Genomic DNA, 25,750 nt, shown 5'->3' with positions numbered 1-25,750 from the left:
AAAGAGGAATTCGGTGACTTTTACTGACTCTGTTAGCCTCCTGATGGCCACAAGAGTTCCGCTTGTTATAACTGCCGAGACTGATGCCAAAATAATTCCCAAAGTCCGATTGTTTTCATTGTCAAAAATCTCAGCTTCTTGTCCGAATATAAAAGTTGGTCTTGATACGAAAACCAACCCGGCCATTGATACAATTGAAAAAAAGATTCCGGAGATTCTGATTTTCTCTGAAAGTGAAAAATATCTTGTCAAAATTTTTTGACCACTTTTAATTCTTAATCTTTGTTTGTTATGTAGTAGTTTAAATTATAAACTCGATTCTTAACGAAGAAAATGTATTCTAGTTTAAACAAAGTGTTTGGGTTAATGATTATTTGACCTTTGACACGGCACTTCGACGCTATGGCAAAGCCAAAGTAAACAACATCAAGTTGTGTCGTGTTGTTTCAGAAAACGATAATTTAAACCACTGTTTTACATCAAATTACCTTTGAGAAACACATGGGAGACAATTCCCACCAAAACAACGTGAACAGCATAAGTGGCTGTAGCGTCACCCAGCGGCAGCATGGTTATGCTAAAGAAAAACGCCATGACGCTTATTGTGCAAAATGTCACGGTAATAATTAGGAACATAGGCCTGCTCTCCTCTCGTCGCACGAACAACGTCCTTTGTTGGCTGAAGAAAGGTAGCATAACAAAGTATTGCATTGAATATCGAAGTAATAATGCTTCACCAGCTCCAGCGTTTTGCAAAAACTTGATTATAAGTCCAGACGTTGCATAACACACAGCAGAGATAAGTGCGTACGTCAACCCAACCATAGATGAACATGAATTTCGGCATTTAATCAAGTTCACCTTACTTTGACCTTTGCTCATTTTTCTCCAAAAGAGGACCTGATGTGAACATGAAAATACTGTATATTTTTATTTACTACTGGTCACGCATGACATCAACAACTGTTCTTTTATAACTGCAGAATACAAAAGATCAATAATTATACTACTCAGCACCCAGCTTCAATCTGTCACATTCTGTACGTAACAGAAAGACTTGAACAAAGAGACACTAGGTGTGTAGGAGACTGGCAATGTGCTAAGAAACATTGTGTGCGCCTGTGTTGACATTCTCCGACTGGTATAATCATTGACTTATCGCGTATAATTTTGCGATAATTCGTTAACAGGACGCTTCGTATATGTACGGCTGACATTACAAAACAGTTATTTAAGAAGTAATGAACTAAAATAAACCACCAGCAATACTAGGTTGCAAAAAACGTTTTAGGTAGTGCACACAAAATGAATAATTCTATATTTGCACTGACAGTATGTCAGTAAACATTAAGGATTGATTAATTTCTGTGTAATGTTGAAAATATAAATCAAGCAGACAGCTCGTAGATGTTTAATCGTAGAAAAATACATTTCGTCTGGAGAGCCTCTTACAGTTATAGATCGACAGCCCGCCAGGGTAGCTTGGTTCACTGATCCAGTGTATTTTCTGTTACCTTATTCATTATTGGATGAAATTATATTTCATATCATTTTAAAAGGGCAGTCTGATAAAAAGTCCAGTATTTATTTTAAAAATTTGATTATCTGCGAAATGGCCACGAGAAAAACAAATGTAAGGGTATTCCCCTTCTAACCAAATAATAAGACTGCAGCGTTTAAATGCGTTGCTTCGATGGGTGCTGTTACTGAACTAAGTCTGCTTTGCGTATTTTTTGACTACAACCAACTAATTTTACTCTGTGAGCAGACTTACTTTATTAAATTGAAAGACACGTTGCAATATCAGGTGGCGGGAATTGAAAAGACCGACTGGCGTTAGTGACCAAGCGTGCGTACGGACAAGCGAGAAACAAGTAACTGGACTTAGTGAGTGAGCACTGGACTGATACTAATGTTCCAGTGTGTCAGTTTGTTAGTTAAAGTCGGGTGTTTGGTGTTATGTGCAAACGGGAAACATAGGATTTAAGAAAGGTCTGTCGTCCGGCCGGATGCCAGAAGGCCGAGAGATTTCTGCAGGAAAGCCTGACTCCGTTTGCGTTCTAGTTTTGTGAGGAGTTAAGTCAGGAAACATGGGTGCTATAAGACAAACAGTTCCGTTTTCCGTAATTTATTTGAATTTTGATTGAATTGTAGACAACGCCACGTAAACCAGTTTTAATTTGATATGAGGGTAATTGATTAATTAATTTGACATCAGTAGGCCTTTTTATGCTAAAGAGCACGTTTTGCTTTAGATACTCGTTAGCTGTTGCATGACGCAAAAACAACATTAAAATTACTTACACAACTGCTTAAAATAAAAGCCAAGCATAAAATACATATGATATGTTGCTTGCATACTGCAAAGTGATCCTTTAAGAGATACATATATGTATAAATGAACGATCATTTACAAACGCAAATGGACTTAGTAGTACATGATGAACATTGGCAAAACAGCGTCTTTGTCTTCTTCAAAACACATCCACGATTCTTGATGACCAGCACACTCTCTTTAGCACCATCTGTCGATAAAAATGAAACTGCTTCCATGGCAACCACAGAAACTGTGAGGTGAGCCCCATTCTTTATTGCGGGAGAGGATTTATGATTGTAGTTCTCTGTTCAGCAGCATCTTCGTTTTGTTTTTATGGAACTCACGAAAAGTAAAATGATTTGCGTGAAACCAACCTGTTTTTGCGAATTCTACATGTTCTGTGAATGCAAGAAAAACTTGTGTTTTCAGCTATTTCATCACACTTGAGATGCAATGTGCTGTTGCAGAATAACAAACAATCCTGTATTTGCCGTGCTCGATGGCAAAGTCTAAAAAGGAATCTGTTTTCACTTAATAGCCTGTCTATATCACGCAAAACTCGACTGGTCATTGTTGGTTAAATTCATAGCTCACACATGTCTTTGTCAAAACGTAACTTGAAAAACTTAGTCTAAAAGTTATGAACCCAATCTTATTTCACTTACAACTGCAAAGTCTGTTTCAGACGAACAACAGCGTCTGTGTGCAGGCGCAGTATAGTTTCTGGATACTTTCACTACTTTTTGGGTGGAGTAAATTGAATCAATGTGGTTTTTGTCGGGCTATTAATTGTGAATCACACGATTCGTTACGAAGCCGGTATTGCCAGGCGCCCCTGTATGTGTCAGGCTGCCCACAGTTGCCCCCGGGCAATATGACCACAACTTGTGCCGCCATGCCGGTTAGTATCTTTCTCATTATACTACGATGATTCATACACGATTCCTGTTTAACCTGATCTGCTATGTAACACCAAAGTCGCCTACGTACGTAATGCATGCGGGAGTAATAATTTTGTACCGAGCGTTTCACTATTTGATATTCCATCAAACTGTAAGCCATAAAGCCATTTGTCCAACGGCCAATACAGCACTAGTTGGTCACAACTTAATTAATTTGTGTTCGATAATTTCATGAATGACATTTTTAATTTACCAAACCACATGTTCGATCAAGTGAATGAGAGACATAACCATATCTCTAAACGGAAAACAAATAATACGTTGGTGGTAAAATCAACTAAAAAAAAGTGTGAAAGAAAAGTGAAAGTTAAATGCAAAAAAACGTTTGCTTGACCATTTCATCGAGGTAAAGGCAAGAGGCGGAAAGGACGTGTACTTCAAAGGAGAATACAAAATCTCATTACACATCACATAAGTTTGAAGAACGCAAGACACACAGCAGCGTATACGCACACAAACTCTATATATTTTATTCATATAAATATCTCGCCCATGCAGCCGTTGCTATAGAAAAAAAAATGACAACAGACTGGGGATAGTGTTTAGGGGATTCCCCTGTTCCTTTGACGTCATTTGCCTCGGTTTGTGTGTTGGCAAACCATGGTTCATGCGATTTTGCAATCCGCGGCGAACGAAACAATTTTTGGTACAATAAGGCTGCTGTTGCACCCTACGATGCAAAGAAAAACGTTACAGTATGCAGAAGTAAGGATGTAGTATTTCTTTAAAGATTATTTAAACTTTAAAGAAGTTTCTCTCTTCATGTGTGTTTTACGATTGTCAAACCATATGTTAATTTTGCGAAAATGAAGTGCAAGATCTACGTAGTCTCGAACCATTTTTATCGTTTTGAGATTCGAACCCAGACCTACAGGATTAGATTTCTACTGGGTATATTGGTCAGTCCCTTCATCGATGAATGACTTTTTTTGGACTACACCGGGAAACGAACTCTAATGTTTGGCCACTAATCCCGATCAGTTTATCTTCTTGGTTTGTGGTGGGTCCGCTTTTTTTACCACAACGGGATTTGGACTTTTTTTGACCACACCGGGATTTGAACCCAGGGTATCCTAGGCACGAATCCCGGTCAGGTTTTCTTCTTGGTTTATGGGTCGGGCGCTTGACCTATGCTGCCAATCACCCGTCTTATTTGGACTTTTTTGGACTACGACTCGACACAAACATAAAGACTATGGGGCACCCAGCGGTTGTAATTTATGGAAAGTACGAAAATAGAATAAAATTGTTTTATGTCAAAAAGAGGTTAATGCCAAAAAGTACCTGTAAAAGGTGTGATAAAAATTGCCTCAGTAAATATAAGGAAAGCTAACACAGTAAATAACAGAGTAAAATGTACCCCTGCAAATAACAAATAGCAGATAGGTTGAGAAGCACAGCTCTAGTGCGCGTGCATAAAAAATCAGTCTTTTGTTCAATTTTTTTACAAGTATTGCATTTTAAGAATTTATTACTCAAAATTTAAGGGTGACAACGCATTTTCAAACCTGAAATCCAGCGTTGTAGTCAAGCGCCACTTCATTTTGCTTGTAGTTCATCCGGTCGTCTGTGTAGCGATCAAAATAATCTGGCCCTCCCACCAATGCTCCTTGCAAAATATTTGGGTTCGGTTTTTTGCTTCGCGAGTAGCCGAACCCACAACTACAAAGTTAAGATAAAGATTAATTAAGTCAAGAATTATTGCCCACACGATTCAACAATTTTGGTTTGGTTAGTTTTCTTTGGTTGTTTTGTTTTGGTTGTCAAACAGGCTCGTGCTCAAACATACAAGAAGTGGTAAAAATTACCTTTGAGGTAAGTCAGGGCAAGAACTTCCCCTGTGATGAGGTCGCTGCGGAAAGTTTTTTCCAAAACCTATGACGTAGCTCCTTCCAGTATCACCAAGAATGTAATGAATTTGTTTTGTTGCCCACGCTCTGTTAATCTCTGAGTCGAAACCGGCGTCCGCCGCCATAAGACAGACAAACGCTGCGTTTGCTGAAAACGTGAAACCGTTGTTTATTTCTATTCGAGGTTGTTTCAATTTGCGCTTCACATGTGAACATTTCGTGCCAAAGTGAAATAATCTACCTGCATATCGTAGCGGACTCCAGTCGCTGAGATAAAGTAATCCCTTCCTTGTGTAGTTGGCCCGTGTTGGTGACCTTACTGCTGAGCAGTAAGCCTTCACGTCAGTCTCGTATCTTGTTTTCCTTGACGGGTCAATCTAAACCCGCATATAGTTTGGTACAAAAGTCAAAATTGATTTTTTAACATTACACTAGAAAATTAGACGTGTTGTTTTGACACTGCTACGTGTTGAAATGACACACTTCTGTGTTGCCAAACGTGTTGTTTTATAAGCACCGAGTGAAAACAACACGCTTGATGTGTATTTCAAACACGGCGGTGTGTGTTTTAGCGTTAAAATCTGCAAACAACACGTGTGTTCTTTGGAAACAACACGGCAGTTTCTGGCAAACGTGTTGCAAATTTGCATAATAACACATCAACGTGTTATATGCACTAATGTTAGCAACACGCTTTCCGTGTTGTCATCAGACATCTATGTTTGCATAGGATATTTACGGTCAAAATTCGAAGGCTGGTGACAAGATAAATTACTAAAGAAGTGTTTTGTATTGCATATCAATATTTCTATTGAAGTAAGTATTGGCGATGGGAAATGCCCAACATGTATTCCTCTGTCATAATGTATTTTAAATTACGTCATAAAGCAAGCAATCAGTAAAATGCATTAATGCTGATTTTACTGCTAAGCACAGTTGTATGCGCAATTGCTAGTGCATAATTAAGAGCGTTTTGAGTTAGATATTATCAAACTATACTCCTATCGTTTAAGGGCATTGCGAGTAAAATTTAGGTTCTCTCGCCCACGTTTCGAAAACGCACAATCCGAAGCATGGGGATCCACCCAATGTAAGTATAAATTAATTACTACCTACTTATTTGTCCATTATTTTTAAACGTAAATAAACTGTATTAATACAATAACATCTTGTAATGTCAGATTGTTATAAACTTGGAAGCTGAGAATTTTTGGGACTGTGTAGACAAGGTTTTATTTACCCCTTGCCTTGAAAATATTTCGGCGGGAATTTGTGGCGAAATGTTTCAAAGCAGCTTGCCAGGTTGGCTTGTATGTTAACTATGTTGTTTCAACTACAAGGGTAAGTCGTGCCACTTCGTTTTTAGCTATGTTAAAATGTGTATTTTGCCATTTTTAATATGAGCTGTTTGGTTTGCAAAATTCTTTTAGGTTATCTTGTATAAACTAGGTCCTTGTATACTGTTGATCAACTTGTTGCAACACAAATTGTGGATTAGATGGATCACCCTGAGGTTAGTTTCAAGCACTTTATCAACATGTGTCCTTTTTAAGCATGTGCTTTTATTCACTTCATTAACAATTGCATGTACAATAAACCAAACACCAGGCACTTTAAAACATACATAACAATAAATGTTGTGCAGATGTTATTTTTGTTGTTGAATGTTTTGTAGATTGTCTTACTTGCTGGTTTGGGCCTGATACCAGAAGAATATGTTGACACATGAAAAGTAATGTTCAGTAAGTATTGTCATTTCTTATCAAAGTAACAAATATAGCATTTTTGTGTTCTGTATTTCGCCTTTGCCCTTCGGCAAATAAAACTTTTCAACAACAATTCCTTTTAGGTTAATTGATGTTGGGGTGGACATCATGAGGATACAAAGGAAAAAGTAATATCAGCAAGCATTCTACTGCCATTTTTGTTCTGAGGAAGGTAAATATTTTTTTTATTCACAAAGACACAAACTATAAGTTAGTTTTGTAAGTAGTATGTATGAAGCCGCTTACAAAAACAAGTTACTGAAAATGCTCATTTTGTGGAAGCAAATTACTATATGGCATTCTTGTTTTCCATTAATTCGCATATTCGAAGGCTGAAAACATGTTGGTGATAATTCATATTCATACATTGACTTTTCAAGGCAAAGTTGTATTGTTGTCTCAATTTTGACATGGTTTTAAAAATAACTAATTGTGTTAATGTCAATGCTATTTTCATACATTTTATCTTATGCCTATTTATTTTATTTTCAGAATGAACAGCCCAAGATGCTAGCCCATGCTTGTATTGTAATCAATACAAATAATGTTGGGTTCATTGGACTGATGTCCATTGCTGTGGATATCTCTATATAAAGTAAAGCTACCAAACATATTTGCTTGGTTGGCTGTTCATTATAGTTTGATTTTGTACTTTGCAGCCATAAAAAGTTAACATAGTTCAAGTTAATGCCTTAGACAAATTTCTAAAACAACTGTTGACTTTGACATTTTGCATGTTCAACACAAAAATGTGCATGATATGTATTTCAACTACTTATGCTACTTGATGGTTTCAAATTTGGTTATAGTTAGTGCCATATACAAATTTTCACATTTGTATTTGTTTTTCTGCATCTCGTTCCAGTCCTTTTCAATTGCCTTTACTATTGTAATACAACTTGGTGCATATATAACTGTGTGGTTTGAAACAACACGCATTTCCCGTGTAATGGGCTTGTAGCCGTATACGACACATTACACGCGTGTTGTTTAGGCAGGATCGCAGATTTTCACGGCAAAACAACACGTTAGGTGTGTCAGAACATTCACAGGGAGAAACAACACGGCTGTTATGCAACACGTGTACAGTGTTGTATACGGCTACAGAATTGCCGTGTTGAAACAACACGTTTCACTTTTCTAGTGTAGTTTACCTGGGTCAGAAGCATCTGTAAACCAGGACGCTTTTCATCCCAAGAAAATCGCAGATTTCGTGGCATTGAAAATAGTGCCCAGTTCATGTATTTCCCTTGGGCCTAAAAGATCACATGATGTTTATTTCAATATACGGTTGCAATTGACATCAAGACAGAAATAGGAATTATTTCACAGAGGTCGCACAGTAATTTTTGTTAAACGTTTTAAAGGTAGATTTAAAAAAGCTACAATGCTAGTTTATTATTGCAAATAACTTACAGAATTGGCAAATAATTTCTGAACTAAAATTATTCCTTGCTAATTAACGTAAAACCGACCTAAAGGCCTATGGCAAACATTTATTTAAAAGTTTACAAGATTTTACTTGCCGCTTTAAGAAACTCTTTGTTTCCTGTGGCTCGGTACATCCACGCTGTTGCCCAGACGATTTCGTCCTTGTAACTGGTCGACTTGTAATATTTCGCAGCATCGGGAATGGAAAGATGGTAAAGGCGACTGAATGAGTTGGCAAACAAGAGTAAGTTGTTTGCGTGCTTCAACAATTTTCCGACGTAGGAATTAAATTTGCCTAAAACCAAAATAATTTGTTGCTTTAGAAGGAAACACAGCACCTCCAGGGTTAAGGTTTGTTGTCTTTACGTATTGCGAGCAAAGGTATTTGGTACAAAGTAGAAAGATGGTATTGATAAGCAGCAAGAAATTTATCAAAGAATGACGACAAATAATTCGAAAATTTAGTGCGGCGGAAGTAGTGTGTATTACGTTCTTCTCCTACCTCCGTTGGCTTGGCGCATAGCGAGTGACACAGCGGCTAAAGCAGCAGCAGATTCAGCAGCTAGGTCGGATCCAGGTTTCCGTTTGGTTATTTTATACGCAGGTCTCCATTCTTGCATTTTCTCCGGCTTCTCCCACTTTGAGTGATCTTGTTCTCCATTTCCCACCTATAGGATTGGACAATTATTTTTAAACTACAATCGTCTACATTCAACTTATAAGAAAACTAACTACAATAAACAACAATTAACTACTTAAAGACAATTTGCGTATTACCCATGATATATTCTTCCTAAAACATTTCAACTTACTTGGCCATATAACACAAACGGGGAAACGTGTGCTTTCATGATGTAATCAGCTCCCCATCGTAATGAGTCAAGAGCGAAACGGAGTTCGTCAGTTTGCTCATATGCATCCCAGTATTCAATTACACCCCAAGCAAGCAAGGTTAGACTCGACGCCATTGGAAAACCAAACTTAACATGATCACCCGCGTCGTAGTAGCCTCCTGTACAAATGGTGCATATTTACCCAAACAACAAAATAGATACGTTGCACTTCAACTGCTGAGATAACTTATCGCTCCTAATAAAAGTGTTTAGATTGTGATCGATCTTTAATTGTTGCACTAACATTTAATTTAAAAATTCATGTAGGGATACTTGAATATAAACAGAATAATACCAGTAAGATCCTCGTTTAAATCACCGCGATCTCGGAGAGCTGAATCTGATCTCCACGCCACTCTGTTATCCTTGGGAAGCCTACCAGACCTCTGGGCCTCGTAAAACAAAATAGACTTGTGCAGGACATCTGCATAGTCATATTTTGTGGAAATGTTATACACTTTGATTGTTTTTCTAGAAATGCGCGGTGTTTCTGTCGTTTCCAACGAAGTCGATAAAGTGGTGCTTGACCCAACGTGTTCTGGTGCATCCCCACTTCCTTCCACAGAGCTAACTGTGTTGTGTGGAATGGAATTATTGTTTTTGTTGTTGTTTTCGTTGATGTTGTTGTTGTTGTTGATTTCGTTGATTTCGTTGATGTTGTTGTTGTTGTTGTTGTTGTTGTTGTTGTTGTTGTTGTTGTTGTTGTTGTTGTTGTTTTCGTTGATGTTGTTGTCATTATCGTTGTTGTTTCTTTCGAAATCAAAAGGGTCAAAACTGTCGCTTATACTGTTCGTTGTCGGGCGAGCGGTTAAACTGCAAAAATAGACTCAAGTTGGTTTAACTGAAATGAAGATGAAATTAAAGGGGATTCATTACCTGTTTATCAAAAAAAATATATCAGTTGTGGTCACGTGATTAGGCCTGAATGTTGGACGATTGAGATCGGAACTTTTGTAAACGATCAATCCCTGCAATTTGATCACCACTGGAGGCGGGCTGGCGTCGGCTGTTTGATTCTCATAGTAGCCAATAAAACCAATCTGTAACGAAAAAAGGCGGTAACAAACACAAATTTAGTACAGTACGTACAGTCCATAAGTAGGAAGCAGGCGTGTGTCGTATGTGGTCCGCGTTCTGTAGATTTTATTAATACCTATATTTTCCATACCTCGTGTGATTCTCCACGGTTTAGGTCGGGCTTGAAGTCAGGATGCTTGACAACAAACTCTTTCCCGCCGTTAACGACTGTGCTGCTTGCTAGAACACCGCCCCAGCACTACAAATCAATACACAGGTATTTTCTTGTAATATATGTTAAAAAACTTCGTCTAAAAGTTTATTTATTGAAATATGCTAATTGCTTGGATCAGGTGCGTCCAACCTTATTATAAGGATCCAATACACAGAGCCCTTAGGCACGTTTGGCCACAATTTTAACAAATCCGGTCCTGTGGGCTCGTAAAAAAAGGCCCCGCAGTTTTCCAACCTAAAATGTGTTATTATACGCCAAACACTGATAAGTCATATTTATGGAATATAGCATTATTTCTTTTGTACGATGTTTAAGATATTTGGCTTGGCAAAAAGTAATTAAAGGAACATGACTTGGATGAGCAAAATATTCCGAAACTCCTAAATAGCCACGTTTTGTTACGTTTTAACATCTGAAACCAATCGGATGGAATTTTTTTCAATTCGAGCAGACCACGTTTTGTGACGATAACGTTTAATGTGTTAATTAATGTGAAACTCAATGGACGTTTACCTCAAACCTGGATAACATTGATTGGAGATAATGGAACTTGACAGTCCAAGCAAACATTTTCCTTCGGGCCGTAAATTTGAAGGAACCCTGTCACAGAAAATTAAATGTTAAAAAAATGATCAACATCCATTTAATTCATTGGCAACACGTTATTCTAACCCGATAAGTCAACGTGATTGGGTGCAAATAGAAATGGGGAAAAATAGGTTTATATTCATTATTTATGTTGGGCAAACTACAGTTCCTAAAGTGTTGTCCAGTAAAAAATACAAAAGTCTAGATTGCAGAAGAAAAAACAGCTAAAGATTGAGATTTTTAAATGTGTGTTTTTTACACCTCATGTGTAGCCTACTGCTTGGGTTAAATCAATACTTGTGCAAGTTAATATTTTGAAGGTTTATTGACTATATGCGTCAACGTGAAATGTATGACAGAAAATAGTACCTGAAATCCTGCACCCCACTTGTTTTTTACATTGTAAACATAGCTTTGTGAGGTTTCGGCTGCACACACCCATGTAATCAAAAGAATTCCAAGATATTTCCACATAATTTGCCAAATCTCCAAGTTCAAATAGGCTGTCCTTAATTTTCCTATTTTAGTTACAGTTGGTATTTCACTTCACATACATATTGGTCTTTAACATACTGAAATGCCTACAAGGGGTATTTAGGCTCAGGAAGAATTTTCTTTTAATGCTCAAAATATTAGTAATTATTCTGTTCTGTGTAAACCTGGCCATAAAGACAATTTGCGTATTCTACTCTTAACGCGTATGAAACGTTTTTAATTTTTTTGAAATGTCACAACTAACACATTGTGTTGACAAATCTAATCAGCTGCTTTCCGGAATCAGATTATGACTCAGTGCTGAATGCTACGCACAAAGGCTCCACTTCGAACTTCTCATCAGTTCCGAAATACCGGGTATCATTTGCTTTCATGCTTAACTCATTAACCTTTTGTTAATTCATAATACGTTATTGTCTCGCTACATTTAACTGAACTAAAATTTATGTATGAAATCTAAAAATTGTACGTTGTCATTTCAACCAGTCAGACTGCAATTACCAGAGAATTCAATTTGTGCCAGAGGGCATTTGCGACGTGTTCTCTCACCAGACAACAAAACTGCCGTTATGAATAGCCCCTTTTTCAGTTTCCTACATGTCTTTATTAAGTTTTTATAAAAGATCTGCCCTGAATAGCTGCGGCTATTAGGAAGAGTATATTTAAGCTCAGGATCTGAATTGAAATTCTTAACAGGACGTTTAATTATTATAATTCTCTCATGCAAACTTGGCAACGTCAATATTTCATTACTGCAGTTAATTGTAACATCATGCAAAATCCACCAGCATTAAAATATAAAAGAAAAATTTATTGCTTTGGCGAGCAGAAGTTCAGTATCGGTATTCATACTGGAAAGAATTTGAAACAAAATGGCTACTGTCCAACAGATCCTGGAGAAATATTAAACATTTTGGGATCAAACTCCTGCCCTTTGAAAGGCGATCCCTCGGCATCCCATCCCTTTTTTATCATTTCATGCACTTTCTGAAACAAAATCAGTTTAATTTAACGTTTGGATACCAGTAACAGCACAAAGCGTTTTGCAAAACGTTGGTATTTATAACTATTATTGCCAGAATAGCCTTTTTGTATTGATAATATGCCTGGAAGCATCAGTTACAAATAGTAGTAATTTGATACAACACTGATGTAAATACATTTAAAAGAGTTAAATTGAAAACCCCGCATACTAATTCATGGCTTTGAGGCAATCCAAGACGTTTTTGTTTTTCATCAAATTGTAATTTATTGATAACTGCTTTTTCTTCCTCGTCCATGTCAGCCATCGATCTCTCAGGACAAATTTTTTGAATATCAATTTCTTGGTCGTTCTCCAGTAATTTTGTCCACCAAATGTTCTTATCTTTAGTGAGTGTGATCTGTAACATTATGACAATTACTATCCCTGTATTCCGGTGCACTTTTCCTTTCCTTTCAGGACTACATTGTTTATTTTACATTAAGCGTTCATTCCAGTGTAATGATTGTGTCAGGTAAATAGAGAGATTCACTGCTGTCGTAATATGCAAACTTGTTCATGTAACAAACACCATATGATACTACAAACGTTTAAATTAATTGTCAAATTAAGATGAAATCTTGGGGTGTTTCATTTTTAACAATAACTGTTGAATATAACACCAGCTTTTATCGAGTGTCTCTTAATTTACATTGGAAATCGACAGTCTCATTCAATCTGTACATCTGATTGTCAGTTTGTGAGTTATTTTACATTTACATTCCTTTGTTTATGTTGGTTTTTAAACTGCATTGTTTGTGATTTTAGCGATAACGTTGATGCCAGCAATCAGGTGAAATATATATCCAGGAAAAACATCAAACAAATGGATTATAAACAGTTGTTAAGTACAATAAAAACCATTGTTTAATTTTTGCTAAAAAGTTTGCTTTTTCTTAGCTTATATACAATTAACTTCCAGTGAACAAAAATATTCTCACCACAACACTTTTTCCACCTTCCAGTGACCACATGCTTTCTTCTTTGTTAACTTCATGTTGCAACTCATTATTGATAATCGTCTCCATTTTACTGTCAGTTGGGTTCACTTTCACTTCTACTTTCAAATGCTTTCGTTGAATTTCAATTTTTACCTTTAAAACACCCCACAAACCTTTTCAATAAAATATCTTTGGTTGTGCTTCTATATTATTTACATGAACCATGTAAAGTACTGGGTGCTTTAAATAAATCTTACTGTTTTATGCAGAAAATTGAACTTACAACTCAATCAATTTTCACTATTAAGACACATTTCAAGTACTATCTGTTTAAGATAACTATCATCTATACCAGTGGTTCTTAAACTGTGGTACGCGTACCACAAGTGGTACGCGAGAGCTTTTCAAGTGGTACGCGATTTATTCTACTCTATACAATTTGCCGCACTTTGCAGAAGCCAAAACCGCTGCAAATACATGATGTCGGTTTTCTTTATTGTGTATTTGTGACGCAATAGTATCAACGTAAAATTGTTGCACTGTTGAAGTAATTCTGACATCGTGTATTCAACTGTGCAACAATTTCACGTTGATACTACTGCGTCACAAATGCACAATAAAGAAATCCAAGCAACTGGTGATATTGGCTAAATTGTTGTTCATTGGTGTTATGTCATAACAGTTATGGTATAGTAATACACAGTGCTTCAAAAAACAAATAAGCGGTACGTGATTGGAAAAAGTTTGTGAAACACTGATCTATACAGGCCGCATCTCTCAATTAAATCCCAAAAATTGAGTTTTAGAAGTCATTTGTTATTGTGCACCTGGTTACAGTTTCTCTTGTTTGCCAAAAACAATTGCCGGGTCTGATGACTCATGAAGGGGGACTTCTATTGCTGAACAGAAAAAAAATTGATTGCAGCTGCATTAAGACAGCACATTGGGGGGTTTTGCAAAGGCTAACTGCTAAATTGTCAGTCCTAGGGGGTGTACAAACAGCCCCGGTGGGGCCCCAAGACAATTACAAGACATCTAATTCTTCATGAATTGTGTAGAGGAGGGTTGGTGGCTTCACTTAATCGCAAATGGAGGTAACTTTCTGTGATTCATTTTTTCACAAAACAAACCTACACTTTTTTCTGCTTTTTTGACCAAAATAATGGCCAACAGAGGGTCAAAATGCCCCCGGGGGAGCAGTTTAAGTAGTTATTTTGATTATAAATTTGGCCACAATTCCTTGCCAAGGGTCCGCACTAACAGAAAATCACAAATTGAACATACATTCTGTGATTCATTTTTTCACAAAATCAACCTCAATATTTGGGTAGTTTTTCAGCTACATGTACAACAGCACCCTCTACCAATTTACTGCCTGACTAATAGCCCTGAAAAACAAACTAAAACTGCCCCAAACACGCTGAAAATCGCCCTGGCAACAGCCTGTTCATCTGCGCTCATTCAACCAAAACACTGGCGCCCATGCATGACCCATTGCATTGTTACACACAATTTTACTCTGTTACGCAGGAGTTCGAGAAGGGCAATTCCCAACCGGGAAAGTCTTTTCCATAGAAATACAGAGATGCGGCCTTCAGACCAATATTAAATAGAGGATATATTTTAAACGTGTTTACAAATCAAAACATATTTTTGACCTGCTTCCCTTTTGCAACTGACTTTGCCACTGGTATTTTTACATCCACATCATCATAGTTTTGGGACCAACTGTATTTGTCCATCACTGCACCATTGTAGCTGTCGGGGTTATCTTGGAAGGCAGATTGGCTGTAAAAGGAAAGCTGTTTCAACAAAATTAAATTCAAATGCTCTTTAGGGGACTAGCTTGGATAAAGTTAAACACAAAAAAAAAATTTAAACAAGATTTCCAAAATATACTTCAGGGAGCCATCTTGATTTTTTGCCAGGGAAGTGATTTCTTCTGAAGACAATATATCTTTCTTGCTTTCTTGGGCATTTTCAATTGCAGTCTTTGTTTGATCAGATTCAATCAAATCATTGTTTCCCTCTTTTTTACTTGAATCCTCCTTTGCCTTGGGTTCTTTTGGCATGCTGGTTTCATTTTTCTTCTGCTTTTCGAGGGCTTTTGACTGTGCCTCAATAACGATGTCTTGGTACTTTCTGAAATGCTAGTTATAAATGTACATACAAAAGTTAGAGACAATACTTGGTATCAGATAACAACAAGGAAAGAAATTAAATGTGATTCATGTGGTCTATGACACAAAATAAATAAATAAAGATGCTCAATAATCCTTTTTTGTACCTTTTCAATCATTTTTTCTGCAACACCAACTGGAAAGCCATATTTTTGCTTGGGTTCAGTCATAATTTGATAGAAATCAGTTTTGCGACTTAAAAACCCAAAAATCACATCAAGGAATGGTTCCAGCCCAGCTTCATGCTGAAGAATACCCAAAAGGGTATTGTCATAAGCTTGAAGCATTTTTGGGGTGGCCGTTGATGTCATTTTAATCACCAGTTGACAAAATACATATGAGGAAATACACACCTACTAAAAAGAATAGCGGGGATTACAAACACCACTCACAGTTTAAAGAAGCAATAAACAGGGAAAATACTGCTGGTAAATGGGAAAATACGATACTATGATGTAATAATGTAGTCTATTTCAATTGAATATTTGTAATTCTAAACAACGCAAGACTGAAGCTGTTTTGCAAAGTGTCAAATACACGTTTGTGCTTTAGTTATGTACACTCACGAATCAGCTTATACTTTGTTGCACCCATGAATACTATGATACCTGTATCACGTTAAGTGATCGGCATTTCGTTCCAACTGAAACGTTAATTTTGTTACGTTTTGTACATTCGTCCAAATAAACCAGCGACGAAATCAACACCTGTTTTACCGTTACCGATAATGCGAAACAGCACATATACTGTGTTCGCCTTGGCACATCTAGAATACACCAGACTTTACAATTATTACAGTTTACTCACAACAAAGCAGAACCAAACCATCCACCAACCAACAATTAGTCGAAAAGGGAAATTACCTTTGGAAAACCGTGGCATAGAAATCACCTAAAGCAGCTATGTGCTCATAGAGTAATTCCTGTTTCTGTAAAGCTAAGAAGTCACCATACCCCATCCCTAGCGCAGCCGACTATTGATCACACGCAATATAAGTGTCTGGTAACCTATAAGCAAATATAACTCTTTTAAATAACAATAATAAAACAATATATTACGACAATAAGATTTCAGCTTGTAGGCTATAGTGGTCACCGGCGAGAACTACAGCGGCCTAAGGATGAGATTAAAAATATACAGTATACATTTCAGTTTGACAATGTAACAAACTTTGTTATCCTGCATTTGAAATAAAACAAACATTCCATTTTGTTTTCAAATAAACCAGTTGTAAACCTTGTGTCACTTGTATTGAGTATAATATTTTGACATTGGTATACAAGCTTTGAAATAGCACAACGTTTGACTGTATTAAACATTAACAAATCTAAAGGCTTTTACCACAAGTTGATAAATTTGCAAAAATAAGCTGGAAACGGGGATTGCTTTCAAAGCAATGGCATTATGCGATTAACCGGATTCGTCCGCAAATTTAATTTTACGAAATTACTTCTCTACGCATTCAACATTGCATCCACAGCAAATTTATGAGACAAAACAAGTTATTGTTTCAAGACCCTACAAACGTCGTTTGTGATGCAACACGCGCTACAGTGACGCACAATTGTGACGCAGACCAAGAATCGTTTTGTGGCATACAGGCAGGGTTCTAGTTAATTCCCCGGGTTTTAAACTTTTATATGCGTTTAAGAATACGATCGCGCCATTAATAAGTGCTTGTGGTCTGTTGTAAAATGTTCTTCGATTAGTTGATTTAAAGAACGCATCACACCATACACACACGTTGATACTTTTGCAAATCGTTTTCTTACAAAGTAAGATTTCTACACTCAAACACGAATGAGGGAATTAAAATCTAATGTGTCTTGTAGAAATTCTAAAAAAATGATAACATAAAGAAAAAAAAAGTAATTGTAGGCTTCTGTTTTGTAGATTATGTAACTTAAAGGGATTTTATAAACATCCCTGCTGAATATCGATTACACGGAACCTCAAGTTGCGATACAGAACACGCTTTACTGCAAAGTGGTCTTTCGTAAGACCTTACGTTGCGTAAGGTCGTAAATGCAAACGCTTAACAATAAGAAACGGATGTTATATTAAAAGACGGGGTGCGTGCAATGCATAATTCTGATAGCGTCATAAGCGTTTCGCACCAGCAGATTTATTTCTCCCAGGTGCTCTGATCATTAATATATGTCAACACCAAAGTATATCTTTAAAAAAGATAGCCTTTTATGTAGTTCTTGGTTTAAATTGTTCTTCAATTATAATTGGTTTGAGTGATAAACTGTTAATATATTCAATGAGCGGTTTCTTCACAGAGACGGAGCAAAAGTTTGAGACGTCCTACCTTAAACGGTCAAAAACAAAGATTTAGTCATTAAAATCACGTTGCTACAATTAAATTCTTCTAAAATCCTAAACAATTAAACCACGAACAGGTCGGAAGTATGTTTGGGGATGGGGTGGGAGAAAGACCAAGCATGTGTTGAATAATTGACCGTAACATGCTTTCTCGGATTAAGCCCTCACGTAGGATCGTATATGTAGACACTTCATAACAGGAAACGGATATTTGTATTTATAGACTGTATGGGGGATTGTATTAGCTAGTGATGATATCATCCAACCTAAATTTACTAAAAGTAGTTTTCGTGTCGTGTTGTGTATCGGTATCGTATATGTCATACACCAAAAACACATTTTATTCATGCTAAGTATTGCAAGATGTTTTAACATATTTTGTACTGATTTTTTCCAGCAAGATCTATTTTACATTTTGTCTGAGCAGACATCGTTTGAGTTACTAGCATCAGAAAGATCAACAGAACTACAACGGTTTATCGAACCTGTAAAACCATTGGTGTCTCGATAATAAACATTACGACAAAAGCTTGACTCCTTTGAAAGTCTTGTGTTTCACTCGTGGTCAGCGAAAAACTTTAAATACGATACAAAGATTTTATTCACAGTCAATACAACAGCCGACAAGTAAATGTTTTGAATGATTAATATTAAAGTATTGCGGATCGTCAAACTCTTAACCACAAAAATACTAGCAATGAGAACTTTTTTTTATATAAAACCCAATTAGAGTTAAGTATATGGCAGTTTTGTTGAGATTAGATTCATACAACATAGTGCAATATTTTCCGGCCAACCCCGCGTGATATCCGCCATGACGACACAATTTTTAAATATGGCTTCGTGTAGCACGAATATCCGTGTCAACAAACAGTAATTTCTGCGACGTGTGCGTCACTCCAGGTCCCGTAAAATATAAAAACAAGAAAATCGTTAGTGTTAACGTGGAGCAAACTTTATTTAAGGAAGCGCGGCCCCTGTTGCCACGTTCCTATCTACTGTTTGACAGAATAGAAAAGGTCGTCAGACCGTATGGATCTAAATTTTGCTAGAAATGACTTGACTAACCTCATGCGCTGATTAAATTTAGTTTTATTATTGGGAAAAGAAAAAATAAATGTTTCTTTAGGCGAATAAAATGCAAATCATCTTCGAAAGCAGTTCTTTGTCAACGAAAAACTTATGATGTTAATATCCTTTAATAATTTAAAAATACAGTTAATATGAGAAAGCGAAGTGGCATAGGATTTAAATTCAATTATTTTGCTCATAACAGGCGTGTTTAAATATGTCTGGAATTGTGTCGAAGATTTTTATTGCCACTGTGGCAATTTTGATGTTGATGGGCGATGCTGAAAGTTTAAATTGCTTTCAAAACGATTCTCTCAACGGTCCAAACATAAATCCAATCAACAGATTCATGTCAGCTCCATGTCCATCAGGAGGAGCCGAACCAATGCAATGTCTTCGCGTAGAGTCGACTTTGCATGCTCTGGTCATCAGCCAATCGGGTAAGACTTCGAACAATTCACAGATTTGATTACCACTAAAAGCAACCAAGATAACTTTTCCTAGTTAGTTTTATTAGTATTGTCGTTTTGCAAAGGCACTAAGTAAAATAAATGAATATCGAAGCATTTTACTTGTTGCGGGTCTGTGATTGGTACATTTTGTTATTTATAAAAGTTTTCCCATAAAAATGTTTCACAATATTATTTGTTTTCCAACTGTTAATCAATAGATCCACCTTTTTATTTCAGGGAAAGACAAGTGGGTTTACGGCAAGTGCGTCAACGCCTCTTCGTGCTTAAATATTGATTGCAAAAACTACACGAAAGAGCTTAGTAATTCGAACCCCTTTACTCGTATGATGTAAGTTATCTACTATTACGCAAACTATGCAGTTTTTTCCGGTCCGGAATTTGATGTTAAAATCTGCGTTCGATGGGAAATGTAACCGATGAATTAAAGTAAAATTCAGTAGTGGTGACGCACGGGTCTTCAAAAAAGGTAACCAGGGATACCAGGAGCAACAGGCACGCTTCGGATTAATCTCAGCCTTTTTCTTGAAAATACTGAATAAATTAATTTTACCTACGTAGAGCTTCATCGAGATGCTCTTCGTTTCTTTTTGATTTTTTGAAACAAAAGTTATTTATAGAACTACTAACTATATTGCATTTTCAAATATACCGCACCTAATACATAAGAGAATACATATGTAGACAATCACAGAACACCTTTCGCGCAAAAATATGACTTTATTTAAATTTTTACCTACAGGTCATGCAGAGCAAACTGTTGTGCAACCGATAATTGCAACAACGTTACTATAGCTGAGCAAACCGGCATAGCAGACGCAGCGGTTCCAACGAACCCGCCGGCTCCACCAAACCCGGCTCAACAATTCGGTTTCGGCGGTCTTTTTCCTCCTGGGCTGGGACCTCCCCGGGGTGTCATACCAGGCTTCTTTTTTTCAACACGTAGGACCCCAGCAAAGCCACCAACAAAGCCACCAACAAACCCCTCTGGTAACATCTCAACCAGCCTTTCAGGTAATCAGTCCGTTCCTAACGCATCATCCGCCGTAACCAGCAGCGCGGTTGCATCAAGCACTGTAGTCGTCATGGCAACAGCGAAAACTTCCGGGGGTTCCATTACAAACAGTGGGGTTGGAGTTGTAACCCAAGGCAGCACCAATCCAAGTCCAAGCACCCCGGGAGGTGTGATGTCTCCACAAAGCGGCTTTTCATCAACAAATGGCGGTTCCATGAGTATGACCACCTCAATGCCACAATCTTCTGATTTAAGTAGTACAAGTGGTTTGGGCCTGATGACCACTACTTCTGGTGGTTCAGTAAATCATTACAATTTGCTGTTATTTATGTTATCTGTATTCGGCCTTTTGAGTTTTCCTCTGGTGTAATAGTTTACGTATGGTTATTTCTGACTGTGCGTGCAGACTATCATACGAGCGTTACTATGTTCATGACGTGTACATAGTTACTGATGCGCACAATATGCTTGCAAAAATGTTTACAAAAAATACGAAACTTAATTAACGTAAATGTTAAAACCAGCTGGATGTTAATATTACATTTCTGTGTGTTTGGCATATTGCTATTTTCCGTGACAATTCCATTGTTTCTTGTTCTTCCGTAAATCAAATCCTGTATTCAAAACGCACTGTAGGCTACTCGGCATCAAAATGTTTGTGATTTTAAAATGCGCAAGAAGTTTGTTTAATTGGTTAAAAATATGTAATTACGTCTGTTGATCTTTTTTATCTACTGGTACTTGTGAAAAGAACTTCACCGTCCACAAGTTAAATAAAAGGTTGCAAAAGAGATTGATTGCTTGTAAACAAGGTAGACAGTTCGTTCTAACCATTACATAATTATTATATCTTTACCTCAAATTGTGATTTGAGTAAACTGTCCACTTCTCAATTTATAACTTTCTGAGAAGCAGGTTTCTACAGAACTTAAAAAAATAGCATGTGTTCTCTGGCAACACAGAGTTTTATGCCAAACTGTAAACATTTTGAAGAATTTTCTCGTTTAATTCAGACAAGGGTCTGCAAATTGTGGGCTGTGACCTTAGTTTCGGTCGCCATATTTTGTGTCGCGAAAAATGTGCACATAAGGACACACAAGGTCTAGTTTCTTGTCAATTACACAAGGTTCAATGTATCAGGGGTGTTTACGATCATTGTTTTTTGCGAATGTTCGACTTATTTTGTCACAGCTAAATTAAAGTTGATTTTGACGCAAGCTGAAATGATTGGCAATAAGTGAAACTGCATGTTATGCCCTTAATGGGGTACGAGTTTTTAGGAATATTTTATGTGCAAAAATTTTGTTACGGTTATTATAGCCGAAAGTGTCTGTACTAGGGTTCCTCTATTTCCCGGATTTTTTACTTCCCGGGATTCGGGAAATGAAAAAAAAAATTCCCGGGATTCCCGGGATCCCGACAAAAAAATTGTCATTTTTTTCGTGCGTTATTGCATTATTTAAACGACTAAAATTTGTCTATTACACCCGCAAACATTTAATTTAGCAAGTTCCCGTCAAGTAATATCACATTCGCCAAGGTTAAGCTATAAAACGTAAAAAAAATAAACAGAATTTTTGTTCCGCTAGGTTGCGCCCTAAAAAATTTTTACGTTGTGCTTACAAATGCGTACCAACGTCGTTTATCGTGTAAGTTTCCGCCATAAAACTGATTGAGAAACACAAAACAGGGTCATCATTTGGATTCATAGGATCCAAAATAGCAAAAAAAGGGAAATTTATTCACTTCTTAATCTATTTTGCTTTGTTGCCATATTCCCGGGAAGTGAAATCAAAATTCCCGGGATTCGGGAACGGAATATTGTCGAGAAATCCCGGGAATATCCCGTCGAGACATTCCCGGGAAGGAACCCTAGTCTGTACCGCTGAATAAGACCTAGAGCGCGCAAGGGTGTGCAAGTATCGTTTTATTTGACAGGCTAGCCCCTCGATATGAAATTAAATTTGATATTATTCAAAAGCAGGGCAGTACGCAATTGTTTGGTCCAGAGAAATTGCTAGGTTAACGTTTATGTCGAAAGTTGTAAGAAGGTATTGATATCATATTCATACTCGAATATTACCACGTAATGTTATGTTGCTGTTGCCTGAGGAAGCCCAGCAAAATAGCAGGTGATAAATAAATATAAATTTACATGTAATTTTTCATAATTTCATATCGTTGGAAAGTTCAGTCTATGAACTTTGTAACTGGGATCCCTCTTGTGACTGTAGCTGCCTCTATGCGGGCATGTATTTTGGGGTTTCCCCAATTCTTGGAACAGTATGATTATGATTAGTTGAACACCAGACCCCTGGCAGCTTCGTGGATATGTGTAATTTTTTTTATGCACTTAAGGTCTAACCTAGATTTTCAAAAGTCTTTTAAGGTACTGTCAAATATATACCGTCTGCCTTTAAAATGTTTTGATACATTGCCTTTTAGGATAATTTGATTTATTTTTGTGCCAATTGATGATTAGGCTAATTAATTATCTGTACATGGCATAACTTACGAAGACTAAACAGTGTTGGAACTGTAATGGAAACAATAATTCAAGAATCATCCAAGGAAGATGACACTAAAGAAGAAATATATCATTTTATGAGAGTTACAAATGCTTTTAAAGCTTATAGGTAAAGACATAATTCCACAATTTGTCATTTTTATTGCTTTGTCTTGCAACACTGTATGCATAAATGTCACATTTGTACTTTCTGAACCATTTTTTGTATTGTTGAGGGTTATGTAACATATATTCATTCTACAGAAGAACAGCCCTTCATGCTCTCAGTGCAAGGGAGGTCAACTTTGAAAGTCTATCTGACTCTCACAAAGCGATGTTGCCAAATCACGAAAAAGTGTTTGATGACATTAGAATGTGCATTGACTGCAATGCTGCTATAATAAATGAAATTACCAAGTCTTGTGGAGATATGTTTGAAAACAAGAAATACATGCAAGTATGTTTGACTAGACTAATTCAATTGCCGAATCAAAACATTCTTTAGATGTGCCTAGAAATTAAAGTTTTAGTTATGTATGAAGATAATATGTAAGCATGAAAAAGCATTAAAAAAGTGACAATTTGATGATATATTTTTACCTTGAGTTTGATGGAAATGATATTCATCACTTATGTCCAAGCTTTTTTGTTAAGATACAGGAGCATGTTTCTCATTCATCTTTCGATTCAGACAAGGTAAAGTCAACATTAAAGCAGATAGCACGAGATTGGTCAATAGATGGGGCAGAAGAGCGCCGTATGTCATATCAACCTATTATTGATGAAATCAAAAGCCGGTTACAACCATTTCACATTAATGCAAGTAACATGTTGCTTGCTAGGTTTACTACTTTTGTGTATTGTTGGCAGCAGATTATAAAAGATTTACTGTAAATATGCTAAACAGTTTAGTCTTGGTTGTGGCCATTGTTTATTGCCAAAATAGGAACATGGAGACAGCAGAGATGTATCAGTTTTGGTTCCTGGATGTGGACTTGGAAGACTTGCGTGGGAGTTGGCAAACCTTGGTTATGTCACACAAGGAAACGAGTTCAGCTTTTATATGCTCTTTACCTCAAGCTTCATCATAAACCAGTAAAAACCCTACTTAAATATTTTAGTTACCCATTAAACCCAATCAGAGGAAACTGATTTTTTTTTAAATGCAGTGATGTCTCAGTTTTTTTTTAGTAAAGAAACAAAGATTGGTGTATTTCAACAAAAAGTGGTTTATTTGCAGAACACCTGGTTCACCTGAGGATTATCACCAATACACCATTTATCCATGGGTAGACAAAACATGCAACAATATATCTTGGGATGATTCATTAAAGCCAGTAAAATTTCCTGACGTCCATCCTGGTTCATTATCTTATTCCAACTGCTTTTCAATGACAGCAGGAGATTTTTTGGAAGTATACACATCTCCGGGTATACACAACTTAACTGTTTTATTGTTTACCTATAAATGTCTGTTGAGTGAGATATTTCAGTGTTTATGAAAATTTTTTACAGTTTGTGGACAAATAATTCACAATCATTCCTAAAATTCAAGAGTGTTTTTTGTGCAGGTGTTTGGGATTGTGTTGCCACGTGCTATTTCATTGATACTGCGCACAACATTATCAAATATTTTGAAAGGATATACAGCATACTGAAACCAGGAGGACTTTGGGTCAATCTTGGGCCTTTACTTTATCATTTTTCTGGAATGGCCAATGAGCCGTCTGTTGAACTTTCTTATGAGGAAGTTCTTTCCGTTGCAAAGCAAATTGGTTTCAAAATTATGGTAATCTTGACTGTATCAAAACTTACGTGAGCTGAGAAAACGAGAGATTAAAATTTCCCTTTTTTTAGAAAGAAGATTGGGTGAAAGGAACTTATACCAACAGCAGTCGGTCAATGTTACAGTACGAATATAATTGTGTTTTGTTGGTCGCCTATAAGCCGAAGCCTCCGACGTGATACGTTTGTTGTTTTTTGTTTAAGTTAATTTGGGCGGGGTATTGAAAAGTGTCACAATAAAAATACCGTTTTTGCTACATAACAAATTCCTTGTTTTTGTTATTTTCCGGCTTTTATTTATGTGAAGTTTGGAACTTTCCAACATACACAACTGGCGAAGAATTTATTCAAATCACTTTGAAATGGTAACTCTGCATCTGCACGCCAAAGTTATTGCATGATCGTTGAGCGATTGGTCATTCTTATCACATGAGCGCACTCATCAGGGGAGTAGATATATTTAAAAGCGATACCACTCAAGAAAAGGCAACATATAGATGGCGGATGCATTTAAGAACGAATCAAAATTATTTAAGGCCGCATCTCTCAATTAAATCCCAAAAATTGAGTTTTAGAAGTCATTTGTTATTGTGCACCTGGTTACAGTTTCTCTTGTTTGCCAAAAACAATTGCCGGGTCTGATGACTCATGAAGGGGGTCTACTATTGCTGAACAGAAAAAAAATTGATTGCAGCTGCATTAAGACAGCACATTGGGGGGTTTTGCAAAGGCTAACTGCTAAATTGTCAGTCCTAGGGGGTGTACAAACAGCCCCGGTGGGGCCCCAAGACAATTACAAGACATCTAATTCTTCATGAATTGTGTAGAGGAGGGTTGGTGGCTTCACTTAATCGCAAATGGAGGTAACTTTCTGTGATT

General features: G+C 36.9%; 3 protein-coding genes across 4 annotated transcripts; 1 reads left to right on the top strand and 2 right to left on the bottom strand.

Annotated features, from left to right (window-relative positions):
* Window positions 1-3,526: 3,526 nt before the first annotated feature.
* On the bottom strand, window positions 3,527-11,555 carry LOC145893784 (uncharacterized). Its single transcript, XM_082982122.1, has 13 exons — window positions 11,429-11,555; window positions 10,985-11,071; window positions 10,388-10,495; window positions 10,096-10,259; window positions 9,515-10,032; window positions 9,139-9,338; window positions 8,829-8,994; window positions 8,422-8,621; window positions 8,050-8,151; window positions 5,371-5,506; window positions 5,088-5,277; window positions 4,788-4,941; window positions 3,527-3,949 (listed from the first exon to the last, which is right to left on the bottom strand). Exons 1-13 carry the CDS (start codon window positions 11,531-11,533, stop codon window positions 3,749-3,751), a joined length of 2,331 nt encoding a protein of 776 aa, XP_082838248.1. The 5' UTR covers window positions 11,534-11,555; the 3' UTR covers window positions 3,527-3,748.
* Window positions 11,556-12,283: 728 nt separating this feature from the next.
* LOC145893785 (nudC domain-containing protein 3-like) lies at window positions 12,284-16,201 on the bottom strand. Its single transcript, XM_082982123.1, has 6 exons — window positions 15,804-16,201; window positions 15,416-15,666; window positions 15,175-15,304; window positions 13,517-13,669; window positions 12,748-12,936; window positions 12,284-12,541 (listed from the first exon to the last, which is right to left on the bottom strand). Exons 1-6 carry the CDS (start codon window positions 16,005-16,007, stop codon window positions 12,431-12,433), a joined length of 1,038 nt encoding a protein of 345 aa, XP_082838249.1. The 5' UTR covers window positions 16,008-16,201; the 3' UTR covers window positions 12,284-12,430.
* Window positions 16,202-23,004: 6,803 nt separating this feature from the next.
* On the top strand, window positions 23,005-25,131 carry LOC145894531 (carnosine N-methyltransferase-like). Of its 2 annotated transcripts, none has more exons than XM_082983147.1 (7): window positions 23,005-23,216; window positions 23,351-23,543; window positions 23,741-23,928; window positions 24,047-24,181; window positions 24,327-24,517; window positions 24,658-24,875; window positions 24,944-25,131. In XM_082983147.1, the coding sequence occupies exons 1-7, from the start codon at window positions 23,122-23,124 to the stop codon at window positions 25,049-25,051; spliced, it is 1,128 nt and encodes a 375-aa protein (XP_082839273.1). In that variant the 5' UTR covers window positions 23,005-23,121; the 3' UTR covers window positions 25,052-25,131. The 2 variants fall into 2 exon arrangements, with proteins under 2 accessions (XP_082839273.1, XP_082839272.1); XM_082983146.1 differs by having other exon boundaries at window positions 23,006-23,216; window positions 23,741-23,905; window positions 24,033-24,181.
* The last annotated feature ends 619 nt before the right edge of the window (window positions 25,132-25,750 follow it).

Source organism: Ascidia mentula, chromosome 3 (assembly GCF_947561715.1).
Source record: "Ascidia mentula chromosome 3, kaAscMent1.1, whole genome shotgun sequence".
NCBI lineage: Eukaryota > Metazoa > Chordata > Ascidiacea > Phlebobranchia > Ascidiidae > Ascidia > Ascidia mentula.
This window is presented reverse-complemented; position numbering and strand designations above follow the sequence as displayed.

Bases quoted from the DNA above. Each gene is read 5' to 3' on its own strand.
- LOC145893784 (XM_082982122.1), bottom strand. From the start codon at position 11,533: ATGTGGAAATATCTTGGAATTCTTTTGATTACATGGGTGTGTGCAGCC. The intron at 8,152-8,421 runs GCAAGTAAAATC...GTGATCTTTTAG, and splicing joins ACAAAGAGTTTCTTAAAGCG to GCCCAAGGGAAATACATGAA. The intron at 4,942-5,087 runs GTAATTTTTACC...TTAACTTTGTAG, and splicing joins TGCCCTGACTTACCTCAAAG to TTGTGGGTTCGGCTACTCGC.
- LOC145893785 (XM_082982123.1), bottom strand. From the start codon at position 16,007: ATGACATCAACGGCCACCCCAAAAATGCTTCAAGCTTATGACAATACC. The intron at 15,305-15,415 runs GTATATTTTGGA...TTCCTTTTACAG, and splicing joins AATCAAGATGGCTCCCTGAA to CCAATCTGCCTTCCAAGATA. The intron at 12,542-12,747 runs GTATGCGGGGTT...ATTTTGTTTCAG, and splicing joins TGCCTCAAAGCCATGAATTA to AAAGTGCATGAAATGATAAA.
- LOC145894531 (XM_082983147.1), top strand. From the start codon at position 23,122: ATGGAAACAATAATTCAAGAATCATCCAAGGAAGATGACACTAAAGAA. The intron at 23,217-23,350 runs GTAAAGACATAA...TTCATTCTACAG, and splicing joins AATGCTTTTAAAGCTTATAG to AAGAACAGCCCTTCATGCTC. The intron at 24,182-24,326 runs GTAAAAACCCTA...GTTTATTTGCAG, and splicing joins TCAAGCTTCATCATAAACCA to AACACCTGGTTCACCTGAGG.